Consider the following 12,856-nt stretch of genomic DNA (forward strand, 5'->3'; position numbering starts at 1 on the left):
CCACAACCACTCACACTCCGACACTTTTCCCTTTCTATACTCCTCCCTCCAACATTCAACTTGCATATACAATCCCTGCCTGCCTTTGAAAACTCCCTCCACCGCCGATCTGCTTACAATCCCGTCGCCATCACGACCACTTCCCCTGTCTGCGGACCAATCCCACCCACCTCTAACCTCCTGTCTCTATTCCAATTCCGTTCCGTTTCCGGGTCTGGGGCTGCCTTTATTATATGTGATAAGCGCCTCCACCAGCAACTTATTACTTGCAGCTCACTCGAGTCCCTTCCCCTAGTCCCCTCCCAGGCGCTGACATGGCATAATTCAATAACATCAATCTTCGAGAGGGAAAGGAGTTCGCTCGTTTGTGTTTGAAAGTATCCTGTACCTTCCTCTCACTTTCACCACCGCCTCGACAGCTTTTGCCCCCCCCCCCCCCCCCGGGTGCGCCTTGGACTAGAGACGACATTCGAAACAAAGAGATGGACTTGAGCCATGTCGATGGCTCTGTGCCTTTGGACAGACCGCTCTCTCCCCGACCTTCAAGATCCGTGACAATAGACCCGAATCAGCTGGCCACCACCCCCTACCACGCCGGGACGGCCTCGATCGATCAAGAAACGGATTATCCTTTCCCTGCGCCTCAAGGTATTCAGATAGATCCTCTCCGCTCCGCCAGAGCTCGACAAACAATGTCGCAATCACGTCCGAAACGACTGTCGACCTCGAATAAACCCGGCATGCCTTTGAGCATTCTGCCATCCGCTCCTGCCTCTCCTCCCACTCCCGCCCCGTCCCCTACGCCGTATCAGCGGGCTCCCAGTTGGACTTCTGCAGGTGAGAATGAGGACGCCTTCCTCAGGGATGCTCGGGGACATTTTTCCAGCCTGAACGCGGCCGAAAGAGAGAGATATCTGGCCGAATTACTCAACATGTGTGACAGTCAACTTTTGAGCTTCGTTCATCATTTTGTGTCTCCCAGGCTGAAGAAGGACCCCTTCGAGCATTTACCCGATGAGCTGTGTTTAAGAGTAAGTTTGGTGGCATTGGATACGGCAATGGTGAATTGATATTTGACCAGGTTTTGTCCTACATTGACGACCCGCTGAGTCTAGCTCGAGCCTCCCAGGTCTCGCACCGGTGGCATAAACTAGTGAACGATGATATGCTCTGGAAAATTATGTGCGACAAGCATGCGTGGCGCAAAGCATCGAACAGTTCGAATGATGATGTCGAATCTTTATCCCTTGCACAAGCAGCCCAAGGACCATACGGACACAATAGTCGATCTCCTCGGCGAAATCCGGACGGGTCGGTTGTGGGCCCGTCGAGTAGTGCACCCAATTTGACGCTGCCTAGGCAAGATCATCTGTCGTCAAGTCCGGCAGCGAGGAAACGACAGTCACAGTCTCACTATTCGCATTTCCGACACAAATACATGATTGAAGCGGCGTGGAGGAAAGGCGGTGAGAGCGTCATCAAACACATCACCCCAGATCAAGGCGTGGTGACGAGTCTACATCTCACTGACAAGTACATCGTGGTCGCAATGGACAATGCCAAAATTCACGTTTTCAATACCGCGGGTGAGCATCAAAAGACTTTAAAAGGTCATGTGATGGGGGTCTGGGCTATGGTTCCTTGGGATGACATTCTCGTCTCCGGTGGTTGCGATCGTGACGTGAGAGTGTGGCAGATGTCCACTGGCAAGAGCATTTATACGTTGAGAGGACACACATCCACCGTAAGGTGTCTACGAATGAGTGATGCCAACACCGCCATATCCGGTTCCAGGGATACTACTCTTCGCGTCTGGGACTTGACCACCGGCCTATGCAAGCATGTCCTGGTCGGTCATCAAGCCAGCGTTCGATGCCTGGCCATTCACGGAGACCTCGTTGTTTCTGGCAGCTACGATACTACCGCTCGTCTGTGGAGCATATCAGAAGGCCGATGTCTCCGAACTTTAACCGGTCATTTTAGTCAGATTTACGCCATTGCATTCGACGGCAACCGCATCGCTACTGGCAGCCTTGATACGAGCGTAAGGATATGGGATCCCAAAACTGGAATGTGCACCGCCATCCTACAAGGACACACTTCGTTAGTCGGCCAATTGCAGATGCGAGGCGACACCCTTGTCACCGGCGGGTCTGATGGATCTGTCCGTGTGTGGTCATTGCAAACCAACACTCCTATCCATCGTCTGGCTGCGCATGATAATAGTGTTACAAGTTTGCAGTTTGATGACAACAGAATCGTCAGCGGCGGCAGTGATGGACGAGTTAAGATTTGGAGCCTGGAGACTGGTCAACTAGTTCGAGAGCTCAGTCAACCTGCCGAGGCTGTTTGGAGGGTGGCATTTGAAGAGGAGAAGGCCGTCATCATGGCAAGCCGGTCAAATCGGACGGTCATGGAGGTAAAAAGGATTCTTCCATTTTTGTTAAATAATTCCTCTTGCTAACTTTGAACCAGGTCTGGTCCTTCTCACCTCCGGAAGAGCAGTGGGATCGAAGGTCGGAGAGTCCTTTGTCCTTACCCGAACAAATCCAAACTTCAGAACATGAAGAACCAACCCAGTTTCAACAAGATGAGGTTGATGCTGATACGACCATGAGCGACATATAGGATTCTACATATAATTCCGGAATACGAAGACGATAAACGAATTAAATACTCAAAACCGTTTCATTGAAAGTGGAACCATGAAGCAAATTGCTATGGTGATTGGAAGATAGGAGGGGAAAAGGAAATGGAAAAAGAAAAGATTCGGGGACGGAGGAACGAATCCGGTCTACTAACCTACATGGGATGGATATCTCTGCACCACCATACACACATATCCATTCCAAAGGTGATGGCAATCAGAAGGCAGAAAGATGTCGTGCATTGGTGGCCAGTCCTTGAAATGAGGACTGGAAGGGAAAAGGAAACCGTCCCCATCGCAGACACGGTGACCCTCAAGGTTCTTTGGGGGGGTTTTTTGGCATTTGAGCATTTTACATCACAGGGGGCAATTACCGTCAACGGATGGGTTTCCTTTTCTATGGCATCATTTTTGGACGCATGGTATCTGCATGGCCGATTTTATCATATCTTGATCGATCAATGGGCATTTATGGACAAAACAGGTGTCCGTGGGCTGTGGCTATCGTTCGCCGAAGCAAGAGATGACCCTGAAACAGGTCTTCGACGTATTTATATCCTCCTACAACCTACCATGTCTACATTTGGCTGGGTATTAACTCCATACATGGAGAAGGCTAAATTGATTGATGCTCGAAATGATATGCATTTTCAGTTATATTCGCTCCGTACGAGTTTCTGATCTGAACAATGGAACTGATGTCGCATGTGGGTACATATTAGAAGAGGGATGCTTCGAAGCTCGACCACGTCCAGCATTCTGCTGCCCGGTCTAATCTTCCAGTACTCAAGGAGTGCAATGGTCCATCTCGATTTATTGTTTGGAGCTTTTCAAATTTTTTGGGGTCTCTATGTATCCAAACCTCTATTGTTCCCTGATGAGTGTAACCAAACATCTCATCCTCTCAATTCTATAGAATAGGTTTGTGGGAGACCGTCATTTCTCAAGGTCAATTGCCCTTCTATGTGCATTAATCAGACAAGCTTCACCTCCATTTTTCAAATGAAACACTTCGAACCCTTCGACGGTCGTCGAACAAAAATGTCATGAGAGTTCGATCCGGTGGTTGCGAGTCCTGATGCAACAAGGTAACCGGGTTCAGGGAGACCGGGAAGAAGCCAACCAGACCGATAGCTTCACCATCAGTAGCAAAAGGTGTTTTCCGGTCATGGAATAGGTGAGGAACGATGTCCGTTGAAGCTGACTTCTGCCGAGAGAGGAAAAGATGTCATTTCGAGATCGTTGCAGCCATTGAAGGAAGATTGGTGGAAAATGTACCTCTCCTTCTGCGGCTTGATTGAGAAAGAAGTCATAATGACTGCATGACTCCATTTTAACAGCTCCACTGTTCAGCTTTGGTCAAGAAGGTCTGGTTGTGGAAGTTTGGAGGGTACATGCTGGTTCGTCTTTTTCAACGTTGGGTGTTTTGAGAGGTAGAAACGAGTGTAGTGGTATTTGGGTCGCTTCATGGTTGAATCGTCTGGCATTGATTGCTGGGGAGAAGTCGTGATTGTCAGGATCGAAATATGGAATAGGACAAGCTGCGGGCACAGATGTGGGTTGCTATGCGATTGTTTTCCCTTCTAACTGAGTATGCCCGTCTGTCTAGACTGGCCTGTAATCAGTTGATATATTCTAGTGACCGCCAGTCGTGGGCAAGCCGAGATAGACTTTGAAGGAATCGTAACTGTATTTTTCCCCTTGTATTAGTATTGGATGGAGGACGGAAGTGCTTTCGGGACATACAGGAGCCATTGGAAAGCAGTCAGGGTTCCAATCATGACGATTCTCACGGATAGACCATTCCAGAGACCTGTAAAACCGATATTACCGTAGATTCTGCCCATAGCCTTGCCGGCGGATTCTCCGGCTGGAAAACATACCAGTCAGCAATTTGGTTGGCCCAACTCATGTCTGAAGCCAGACGTACCTTTTCGATCCGAGTTCAATTTACTGACCATGACATCTGCGGGATGACTGACGACGGCGCAGGCAACCCCGGCAATGTATCCACCCAGGAAACTCACCCCGGTCTGTTGGAGTTTATTATAGTTCTCCTTGGGCTTACCCAGCTGCTTGTAGATGTAGTGGACGGTTTCCTCGAAGGTGGCGAACTTGCACATGGTATACGGGATTTGACGACCCCAAAGAGGTGTGATGCCCTTGTACAACCCGGCAATGCCTTCTTTGGCAACCACCCTGCTCCAACCTTCACGCAGGTTGTTGGCATATGGTGGGAGAGTCGTCTGCATACGCACTTTGATTGCCTCCCACGGGCACAAGAGAATATCTGCGATGAATTCGGCACTGGCGCTGGCACCCAGGTAGACGATCGTACGGTTGGTATTGGGGAAGAGATTGTCGCCGAACTCGTGCTTGAAAACTTCGTAGAAGCCGTACTTACCCATGCCCTGGAAACTGTAGCCCACAAAGGTCGGAGTCCAGCCGAAGAAGACGCCGCGGAGGCCTTCGTTGGCAAAAATCGAGCGCCAGGCGGAGAAGTTGGACGAATAAATCTTAGGATCGACCTGACGGCGGGTTTTGACAAGATCAAGGGGTGTGACAAGGGTATGAGTCGGCCCGCACGCGATAATACCACCGAGCATGCATGAGGCAAAGTACTTGGTCTATTTAGAAATTGTGTTAGCGATCTGAGCACGTGGAAATCCGATGTCATGCGTGCTTGTCAAGGTCTCATCTTTCGTGTGCATACCGAATTTGGTTCGATTTTTCCGAACGGGTATGATCTGAGGGTTTCACCAGAGGGCGGCTTCAGAGTTGAAGCTGTGGCAGCCATGGTGGGCGAGCTGGCTCAATCTTTGAGCCACCGAATCGACAACGTAGCACGTGCCTGGCGAGAGCGAGTACCAAGCGGAGCGAAGTCCAAAAGCTGGAGAGAAAGGATTCTAGAGTTCCTTCAACAGCTTCAGAATTACAGCACCGTTCGAGGAGAGTAGAGCGGGGGCAGATAGAGCAGAATTCAATACAGGGAAGCACAGAAGGATATACTGTGAATTGGAGAGAAGAGGATCAATGAGGCGAGAGTCTGAGATATGGCTCCAAGTGATAGCCACGCCTTGCCGCAAGAGCCGTGATAAGCTACATAGGGAGCTAGCTGGCTAGGCAGATCTGAAGCTGGAGACCGAAGATCGAACAAGGTGATTGAAGGCGACGAAGAAGTATGGGACGCACATGGGCACCATGGTGAGAGCGGGCTGGTGGAACGCGTGATGCCCTCCCATGCATAGACCAGTGACATCATCTCCTTCAAAGCTTGTCTGCCGCTAACCACGGCTTATTCAGCTAGACCGGACTGTGGAGGCCTCTGTCATCACCACACAACTCATTTCCTCTTTGAGCGGGACATGCACAATGCCGGTCGACATCATACCAGTGCTGGACACAGCTACATTCGCCGCCCCATGCCAAAGTCCGCCGGGTTGCTTTCAGGGGGGAAGAGCCGGTCCCATTCAGCCTGGAGCAAAGGCCCCAACATGTTAGCCGACCATTTCAGCCACGGTTTGTTCACACTTACCCAGTCAATGTCTAACATCACCGAATCTCCCCGCGCATTGGCATTTGGCAACTGGGGAATATTGACCTGATCGCTTGGGAATCCTGATCCGATCCCAAAGGGACTGCTACCTCCGGAAACGGGTCGATGGGGTACTCCCGGAATCGGCTTCACCGCTGCCACGGGAGCAGGCGGTGACGAGTCCGTTCCAGCGCTCAATGCCGTGTGCCAGCTTACCTGGTCCGGGGTGATCAAGGGAGGCCACGATTCATTCGTTCCAGAATCACTGGGACTATGGAGATCCGTTGGCTGGCCAGGTGAGGCTTGATTCACATCGGTCCGAGGGGGAGTCTGTTGCGGCTGCGAGGGTGGCTGTGATTGTGATTGGGATTGTTGCGGCGGCCCAAGTTGAGTGTACGCAAAGGAATCGCCTCCTGGCATGTACTTTCTCTCCACGTATAACGTCGCTGGCATGTCGAAGCTCCACGACTGATCGAGGGCATACGATGGTTGCGATGCTCCCTCGTTCACCCGTGATGAGATCGCGGTCTCTGGAGTGTGGCCTGCGCTGTGGGCGTCTCCTGGATTCCCATCCTTGGTGTTATCCTCAGACTGTTTGCGCTGCGGATCTAGCCCGTCCTTCATACTGACCGGAATTCGTATCCGGCGAAGTTCTCGGTATACTGTTGTGCGATCTCTGATGGCGGCAATGATCGCTCGGGCTTTTTGTGTTCGCGACAGCGACAGATCCGGTTCAAACACGAAATCCACAATATTCCAAATTCGATCGGCCTCTCGCAGCGTCGGGCTTGCGTAGATGACCGTGAGCAGCAGAAATGCTATATGCCATTGTTGATAGGCTCCGCTGTACCATCTCCATTGGCTTAGTTCGGGCATTCGCTCTATGGCAACGGCGCTCTCCATCGACTGAACTCCGCTATGGACCGTGAGTTGACGGAGTCTCTCAGGCACGCGGTTGCTGGCGTTGTTCAGGTATCGATGCAGGACCATGACATACATTCGCTGGATCATGAGAGTCATGACCAAATGAGCGTATTTTTGAATGGGAACCTCGAGATCCAGTACGGGGGCATATTTGGCCTCCATGGCTTTGCGAAACCCTTCAATCTTGCCCAGAACATGGGTCAAGGAGATCTTTTTCTTTTCGATCCGGATTCTATCTTGCCACACGACACGTTGCATCTCGGTACACTCGAATCGAATCCGTGACGCGGTCATGTCGGTCCATTTCGTCTTAGACTCTTGGGGTTTCACGCGCAAGAGGTCAGCGTCATGGATGTTAAGAGGGAACTTTGTGTCGTAGTCCTCTCGCTTGATTCCCGGCCGGGGGCCTTGAGATTCACAAGTACGGAAGTCCAGAAAACAGAGCTGAAACCACACAATACGCCGAACGTGACACTCCACCGCAGACAAGCCGTAGACGTCTTGAGGGTCACGATGGAGACCCATGCATTCCGCCAGGCGGACTGCCATGCCGACGATCACCGAGTGGGCGCGCGAGAGCTGGTCCCGACACATGGGGATAAGATAGATAACCAGGGCCTGTAATGTCTCAAGTTTCGTCGCTCGAAGGAACTGTGCCTTGCTCAGAGCCACTTCAGTTCCTGTCTGGAAATTGCCGAGGACCGTATTCTTCGGTCGGGCGAAGACGGCCGTCACCTCTTCCTCTGACATACTGGCGACAGCCGCGAAGAGAACTGAAAGCACGACGGACTGTTGCCACGCCGGCGGCTCGAGTCCGGCCAGGACCGAGGTCCAGAAATTATCGTAGTGCAATTGGAAACTGGGCCAATGCACAACCCGGGCGATGAAGTGGACATTCTGAAAATAATTACGGACCAAGACATCTGCCGCCCCTTTGGCCGGCAAGAAGTTGATCAGAGATCTCTTGTTGCCAACGTCTCCAAATATAAATCCCGATCCAGGGGCGATATAAGATGGTCCCGGAGCCAAAAAATCACCAGTATCGTCCGGAAGTTGTGGAATAGCCGAGAGCTTTTCGTCAGGAGTCCGCCGGTCCGCTGCAGGATCGTTGAGAGTGTGCCCTAGCTGTTTCTACGTTAACATCGACGGCACTAGCCATTTGGGGGGGACTGCTGACCTCCTCATTCAATGCCGGGCGGAAAAATCCCCCCAGTCGTTCAGTCAGCCTAAGAAGGAGTCAGTCGGGTGATGTGCAAGGCGAACTCCTAGATGCGTGATTATTACCGCATTTTCCCGACCTTAATCCCCAGGTCTAGAACATCATCATTGGCATCGTCTTCGTAGGAAGCGTCGATGACGGCCAACGGCGTCGGCTCCAGTCCCTTCTCGTCTTCGGGCACGGCGGCTTCGTCGTCGGAGGTGCTCTCTTCACCCCCCGGAAGGTCGGCTGATGTTCGACGTTGCGCTTGCTGGTTAGAACGGGCCATATTCTTCCCTTCCTTGCGTGCAACGTCTTGCTCAAGGACTCTTTCTAGGGAGCCCATTTTTTCCTTGATTTCGTTGAGGCGTTGTTGTGAGACTGAATCCAGAGCCGGGGCCAGGAAGAGACAGTCCCGGGAGAACTTGCTGCAATTGGTACATGGATGAAGCTTGTCACATTTGAGCTTGCGCCGACGGCATTCCAGACAGGAGGTGATCATGCGATTTCGCCGTCGCACCCGACTCTGCGACGGGGCTTTTGGTTTCTCCTCAGCAGCGACATTGCCTCCCGAGGAGCGCGAAGTATCCATGATGGTGGACGCTGCTGTCGAGCACGTCGGGACTCAGCGTATGGGCCGACGATGCGGAGACTGGCAGCCTTGTGCGAGAAATTACCTAAAATGTCTGGATCGATTCGACGAGGGCGAATGTCGGCGGGGTAGCGTCCACGGCAAACAGCCAGGCCAGAAATGGCGTTCCAGGTAGGGGCAGAGCGGGATACATTAACGGAGCATTTCAATGATGAGAACAAAGTGGCATGGTGTGGCGGAGGAATGCGATTACAGAGAAAGATTGAGATCGGAAGAAAGTCGTGCAGGAGTGAGTGGCAGCGTTACTTAGTGATGGATGAAAATGAAAATGGATGATGCCTGAGGGATAACAGTCTTGGCTGAATAAGGCGCGGGCTGACTCAGACATTCCATTCCCAAAGAGCGATCATATCCCCGGATCCCCCGGCCTACCTCTCGCCGATTTGCTCGCTAACTCATGGCGCATTCAAGAATCAAATGTTTCTCGATTTGTAGACCGTCCATTTGTCCGTCAATCCCCAGCCCGGCCTGATTCCAGGATCTCTCACCTGAGGGTACAATTGCGGGTATCATAACGCTCACGTTCGCCTCGCAGATCATTTTTGGGAATGCATTTGGAGGACAATATAACGGGGGGCAATGTGTCCACAATGACCTTTTGTTTTGATAATAGCACAGACGTGATGATTTGAGGCTCATTTGCCCTTACCAGAACCCTCTCTTGTCCCAACAATGCCACTAAAGCTCTAGCCATCTCAGACGGAATTCAAGACATTCGCTGTCCTCAAATTCCATTCCAGTCAAATTGGCGAGCCATTCTGGACCGGAGAATTTGGTTGGAAGCCATTTATTTTACACGATGGAGTGAGGCGAGGAGCAAAGCATTTTCGATTTCTGGTAGCGCCGAATCTCACGGAGAGCGACGGACAACGCTTGTATCGGCGAGGCTTCTTGACACGAACAGTGCTTGAACGGCGGAAATTTTGCGTCTCTGTTGTTGAGGGAGTGAGAAAGGAAAGGCACGAGGCTGAGATGTGTAAAGGGGACCCAACATCACGTGCAGAGAATGCTATGTTATCTAGGAAGAACATCATGTCTGTCACAACCGAGATCCCAAGGTTCCGTCTCCTCCCCGGCATTGATCCTACGAAGATCGACTCGGCTGCTGGCCTGCACCGGCAGAATGCATTTGCAATGCTAAAGAAACGGAAAGGATTTATCCGCTGCTATTGGGCTAGTATCCATCTGGAGAATAAGATGTCGATCTGATAAACAAAAGGTGTCCATGGCCACCTTCGAACACGGCCCACCTCTTGTCAGGACGTGGTTTGTGCGACGACAATTCCCGCTGATGATTCGGCAGCGCATACCAGTTTCACCTCCGATGCGGTCAATGCCCGCGAGGTACCTGTCTCAGCCCTGAATTCTTTCATCCTGCTAGCGAACGTGAGCGATGAGCAAAATTCAGTCCTGAAAGACGCATTTTCTCAATTTCTCAAAGTTCCGCATAACGCAGGCCTTGTGCACTGGTTGCGCATGCGGATGTGGCGGGTTCCTTTGCGGGCCAGCCAAATATTGCGTTGAACACAGTGGCTGTCCCTTCCGGCATGCGACCTGAGATGCGACCAGTCTCTCTCATGCTGTTGAAGCAGAGGACGAAAAATGCTATGTGGAGAAATATGAGAGTCTGTCCAAAAGGTGATGCTTGGTCCCCAGACAATGGGAGAGGTCCACTGAGGTGCAGACGGCGCTTTGGGAGGGTTTCTTCCCTCGATGCCAAGATTGATACCCTGGTCCCTTCCTATATCAGACCACACGCAACCATCGCTGGGGGGCCAGAAACACTAAGGGATCCGTCCAACTTCTCGAAAGCGACGGGCGCCTTTGACTACACTACCTTGACCATGACACCTCGAGGACCTGGAAGGACGATCTCTGGGATTTCCTCACACTGCCACAGAAAAAGAGAGCTTTGTTCGACCTTCGCAAAATCGACTCAAGTTGCGTTAATCAATCAACTAGGGGCCGCGGATAGGATATTCCATGGTGGGTAAAAGCGTAGCTTTCTGTATTTTGGGGGCTAGCCCCCAAACCCCTAGGCCTCGCTGCGCTCGATATTGCCAAGCGCTTTTCATCACGTGATTGGCCGGCCATCCTGGTCTTGGCAATTCTTGGCAGCGCCCCGCGTGTGTCACGTGACTGACCAACTCTCTTGTCCGGAAAATCTATAATCCGACGATTACCTAATACTGTGCTATGATTGGCTGGCCCCATCGGATCCAATCCATGGCACACCCTGGAATGGGCCCCTGGTCGGATCCAGTCTATGGATCACGTGTGGACGATGTTCATAACGGTGTCCAGTGCCGTACGATATCCTCCATCGGATCCAGTCCATGGACCATATGTAGACGATGTTGATCACGGTGTCCTGTGCCGTACGACATCCTCCATCGGATCCAGTCCATGGGCTGTGAAGTAGACGACGGTATACTCAATTAAGAAAGCCGACAACGCTGTCAAACTTCTTGTGCAACTTGAGGGGATGGAGGGCTCTGTTCTCTATCTACTTGTCGAGGTATTGAGGCTCCTTCTTATAGACATGCGAATGCTACGTCGTTACGCAGAGCAACCATCAGTAACGTCGTCGTCTATGGAAACCTCTTGCTAATGTTTCTGCGGTGGGGCATACACACTATCAAGGAATGCCAAGGAACGGAAGGGCAAGCGTGATTCAATGGGAATTGATGGAATTGACAGTCCTATATGATATCGACTCGATCGCTTGAGTCAAGCGATGATGGGGTGAGATGAGCAGGTTATAAGCCTGCGTCTCGCCCGGTATCTAGTGTCTTGGCAGGGGCCGCCCTGACACCACAATTTCCTGGGCAGACACCATGATTTGAAGACAGTGTGGTCCCGGAGCCCGGGCCAATGAAGTAGGATGCTACAGACTACACCATCCTGCAGGATTGGTTCAACCTTGCAAGAAGACCTGTACCACCTTTAGTATCTCAGACGAGGACCAGTACAACATGAGGGAATGTCTCGGGAGAGCGAGTTTCGAACAATAGCGAGTGGGTCTGGGGTTGTCTAAGCACAATTGAGCCTAGTGGTGCGAGCGTTGTCCGGTGGATGGCGCGGTACCTGAACCCCCCCCCCGAAACCCCAGTAAAATCGCCTAAATCGAGGTACCAAAACATCAAAATTGAGACACTGACATACCTGCGGTATTTGCGGGCTCTTTTAGCTTGTTGTCGAGCCCTCTACAATTGTATAGACTTTCCTGGTGGTAGAGGCTTTTTGAGCTCTTTTTGAATAACCCTGTTATTGCTGTCGCCCTCATGTCCACTTCCTTCATTGGCGACATCTGGCGAGCCCCCTTTGGGTGCGCTGAGCATCTCTGCCTCATAGACAACAGAGACGCTCTGACCACTCAACATCGTCAAAATCGGGTGCAAAAAGACCTGTAAAGGCAAGTGCAAAGGGTTCTGCCAAAAGGGATTAACGACGTTGGAAAACGTTGGAAAAGAAGCACCAAGAGGGGGCAATTATGCGAGGGAAGCAAAGTGGATGGAAAGGTACCAGCGTGGCATGCGCTTGTGAGGGTGTCGGTTTGTACTGCGAAAAAGTGTCATCACCTTGTGAAGGGGTTTGAGATGGCGTGTGATCACGCTTGCGTTTCCGCGCTTTATTTGTCTGGTGAGTGGATGTGTTCCTCGGTCTTTTGGTGCCAACGCCGTAAGTGTTGTGGATCATATTGAGAGCTTTCTGTGCCGCCGGCCGGCGAGGACGCGATAGGGGTGCGGCAGGCGGATTCATCGCCACGGCGCGAGAGCGAACTTTATGGCGAACAAGCGTAAATAGCGTATCAAAGACTCCTTTTGATTGCAGACAAAAAAAACCACGTTGGGGAACTGGACAGCAAGTGGACGAGGTTGCAAGAGCTTTTTAAAGTGG

The 12,856-nt window shown here is 51.6% G+C and overlaps 4 protein-coding genes across 4 annotated transcripts; 1 reads left to right on the forward strand and 3 right to left on the reverse strand.

Annotated features, from left to right (window-relative positions):
* Positions 1 to 482: 482 nt before the first annotated feature.
* Z518_04014 (uncharacterized protein) lies at positions 483 to 2,628 on the forward strand (the record flags this gene model as incomplete). Its single annotated transcript, XM_013417722.1, has 3 exons — positions 483 to 1,031; positions 1,082 to 2,419; positions 2,476 to 2,628. The coding sequence occupies 3 exons, from the start codon at positions 483 to 485 to the stop codon at positions 2,626 to 2,628; spliced, it is 2,040 nt and encodes a 679-aa protein (XP_013273176.1).
* Positions 2,629 to 4,282: 1,654 nt separating this feature from the next.
* Positions 4,283 to 5,444, reverse strand: Z518_04015 (uncharacterized protein; the record flags this gene model as incomplete). Its single annotated transcript, XM_013417723.1, has 4 exons — positions 4,283 to 4,334; positions 4,394 to 4,517; positions 4,578 to 5,274; positions 5,361 to 5,444. 4 exons carry the CDS (start codon positions 5,442 to 5,444, stop codon positions 4,283 to 4,285), a joined length of 957 nt encoding a protein of 318 aa, XP_013273177.1.
* Positions 5,445 to 6,053: 609 nt separating this feature from the next.
* Z518_04016 (uncharacterized protein) lies at positions 6,054 to 8,896 on the reverse strand (the record flags this gene model as incomplete). The annotated part of the gene is made up of 4 exons (XM_013417724.1): positions 6,054 to 6,122; positions 6,183 to 8,231; positions 8,284 to 8,332; positions 8,391 to 8,896. 4 exons carry the CDS (start codon positions 8,894 to 8,896, stop codon positions 6,054 to 6,056), a joined length of 2,673 nt encoding a protein of 890 aa, XP_013273178.1.
* Positions 8,897 to 12,162: 3,266 nt separating this feature from the next.
* On the reverse strand, positions 12,163 to 12,718 carry Z518_04017 (uncharacterized protein; the record flags this gene model as incomplete). The annotated part of the gene is made up of 2 exons (XM_013417725.1): positions 12,163 to 12,363; positions 12,482 to 12,718. 2 exons carry the CDS (start codon positions 12,716 to 12,718, stop codon positions 12,163 to 12,165), a joined length of 438 nt encoding a protein of 145 aa, XP_013273179.1.
* Positions 12,719 to 12,856: the final 138 nt, after the last annotated feature.

This window comes from Rhinocladiella mackenziei (genome assembly GCF_000835555.1).
Source record: "Rhinocladiella mackenziei CBS 650.93 unplaced genomic scaffold supercont1.3, whole genome shotgun sequence".
In the NCBI taxonomy this organism is placed as follows: domain Eukaryota; kingdom Fungi; phylum Ascomycota; class Eurotiomycetes; order Chaetothyriales; family Herpotrichiellaceae; genus Rhinocladiella; species Rhinocladiella mackenziei.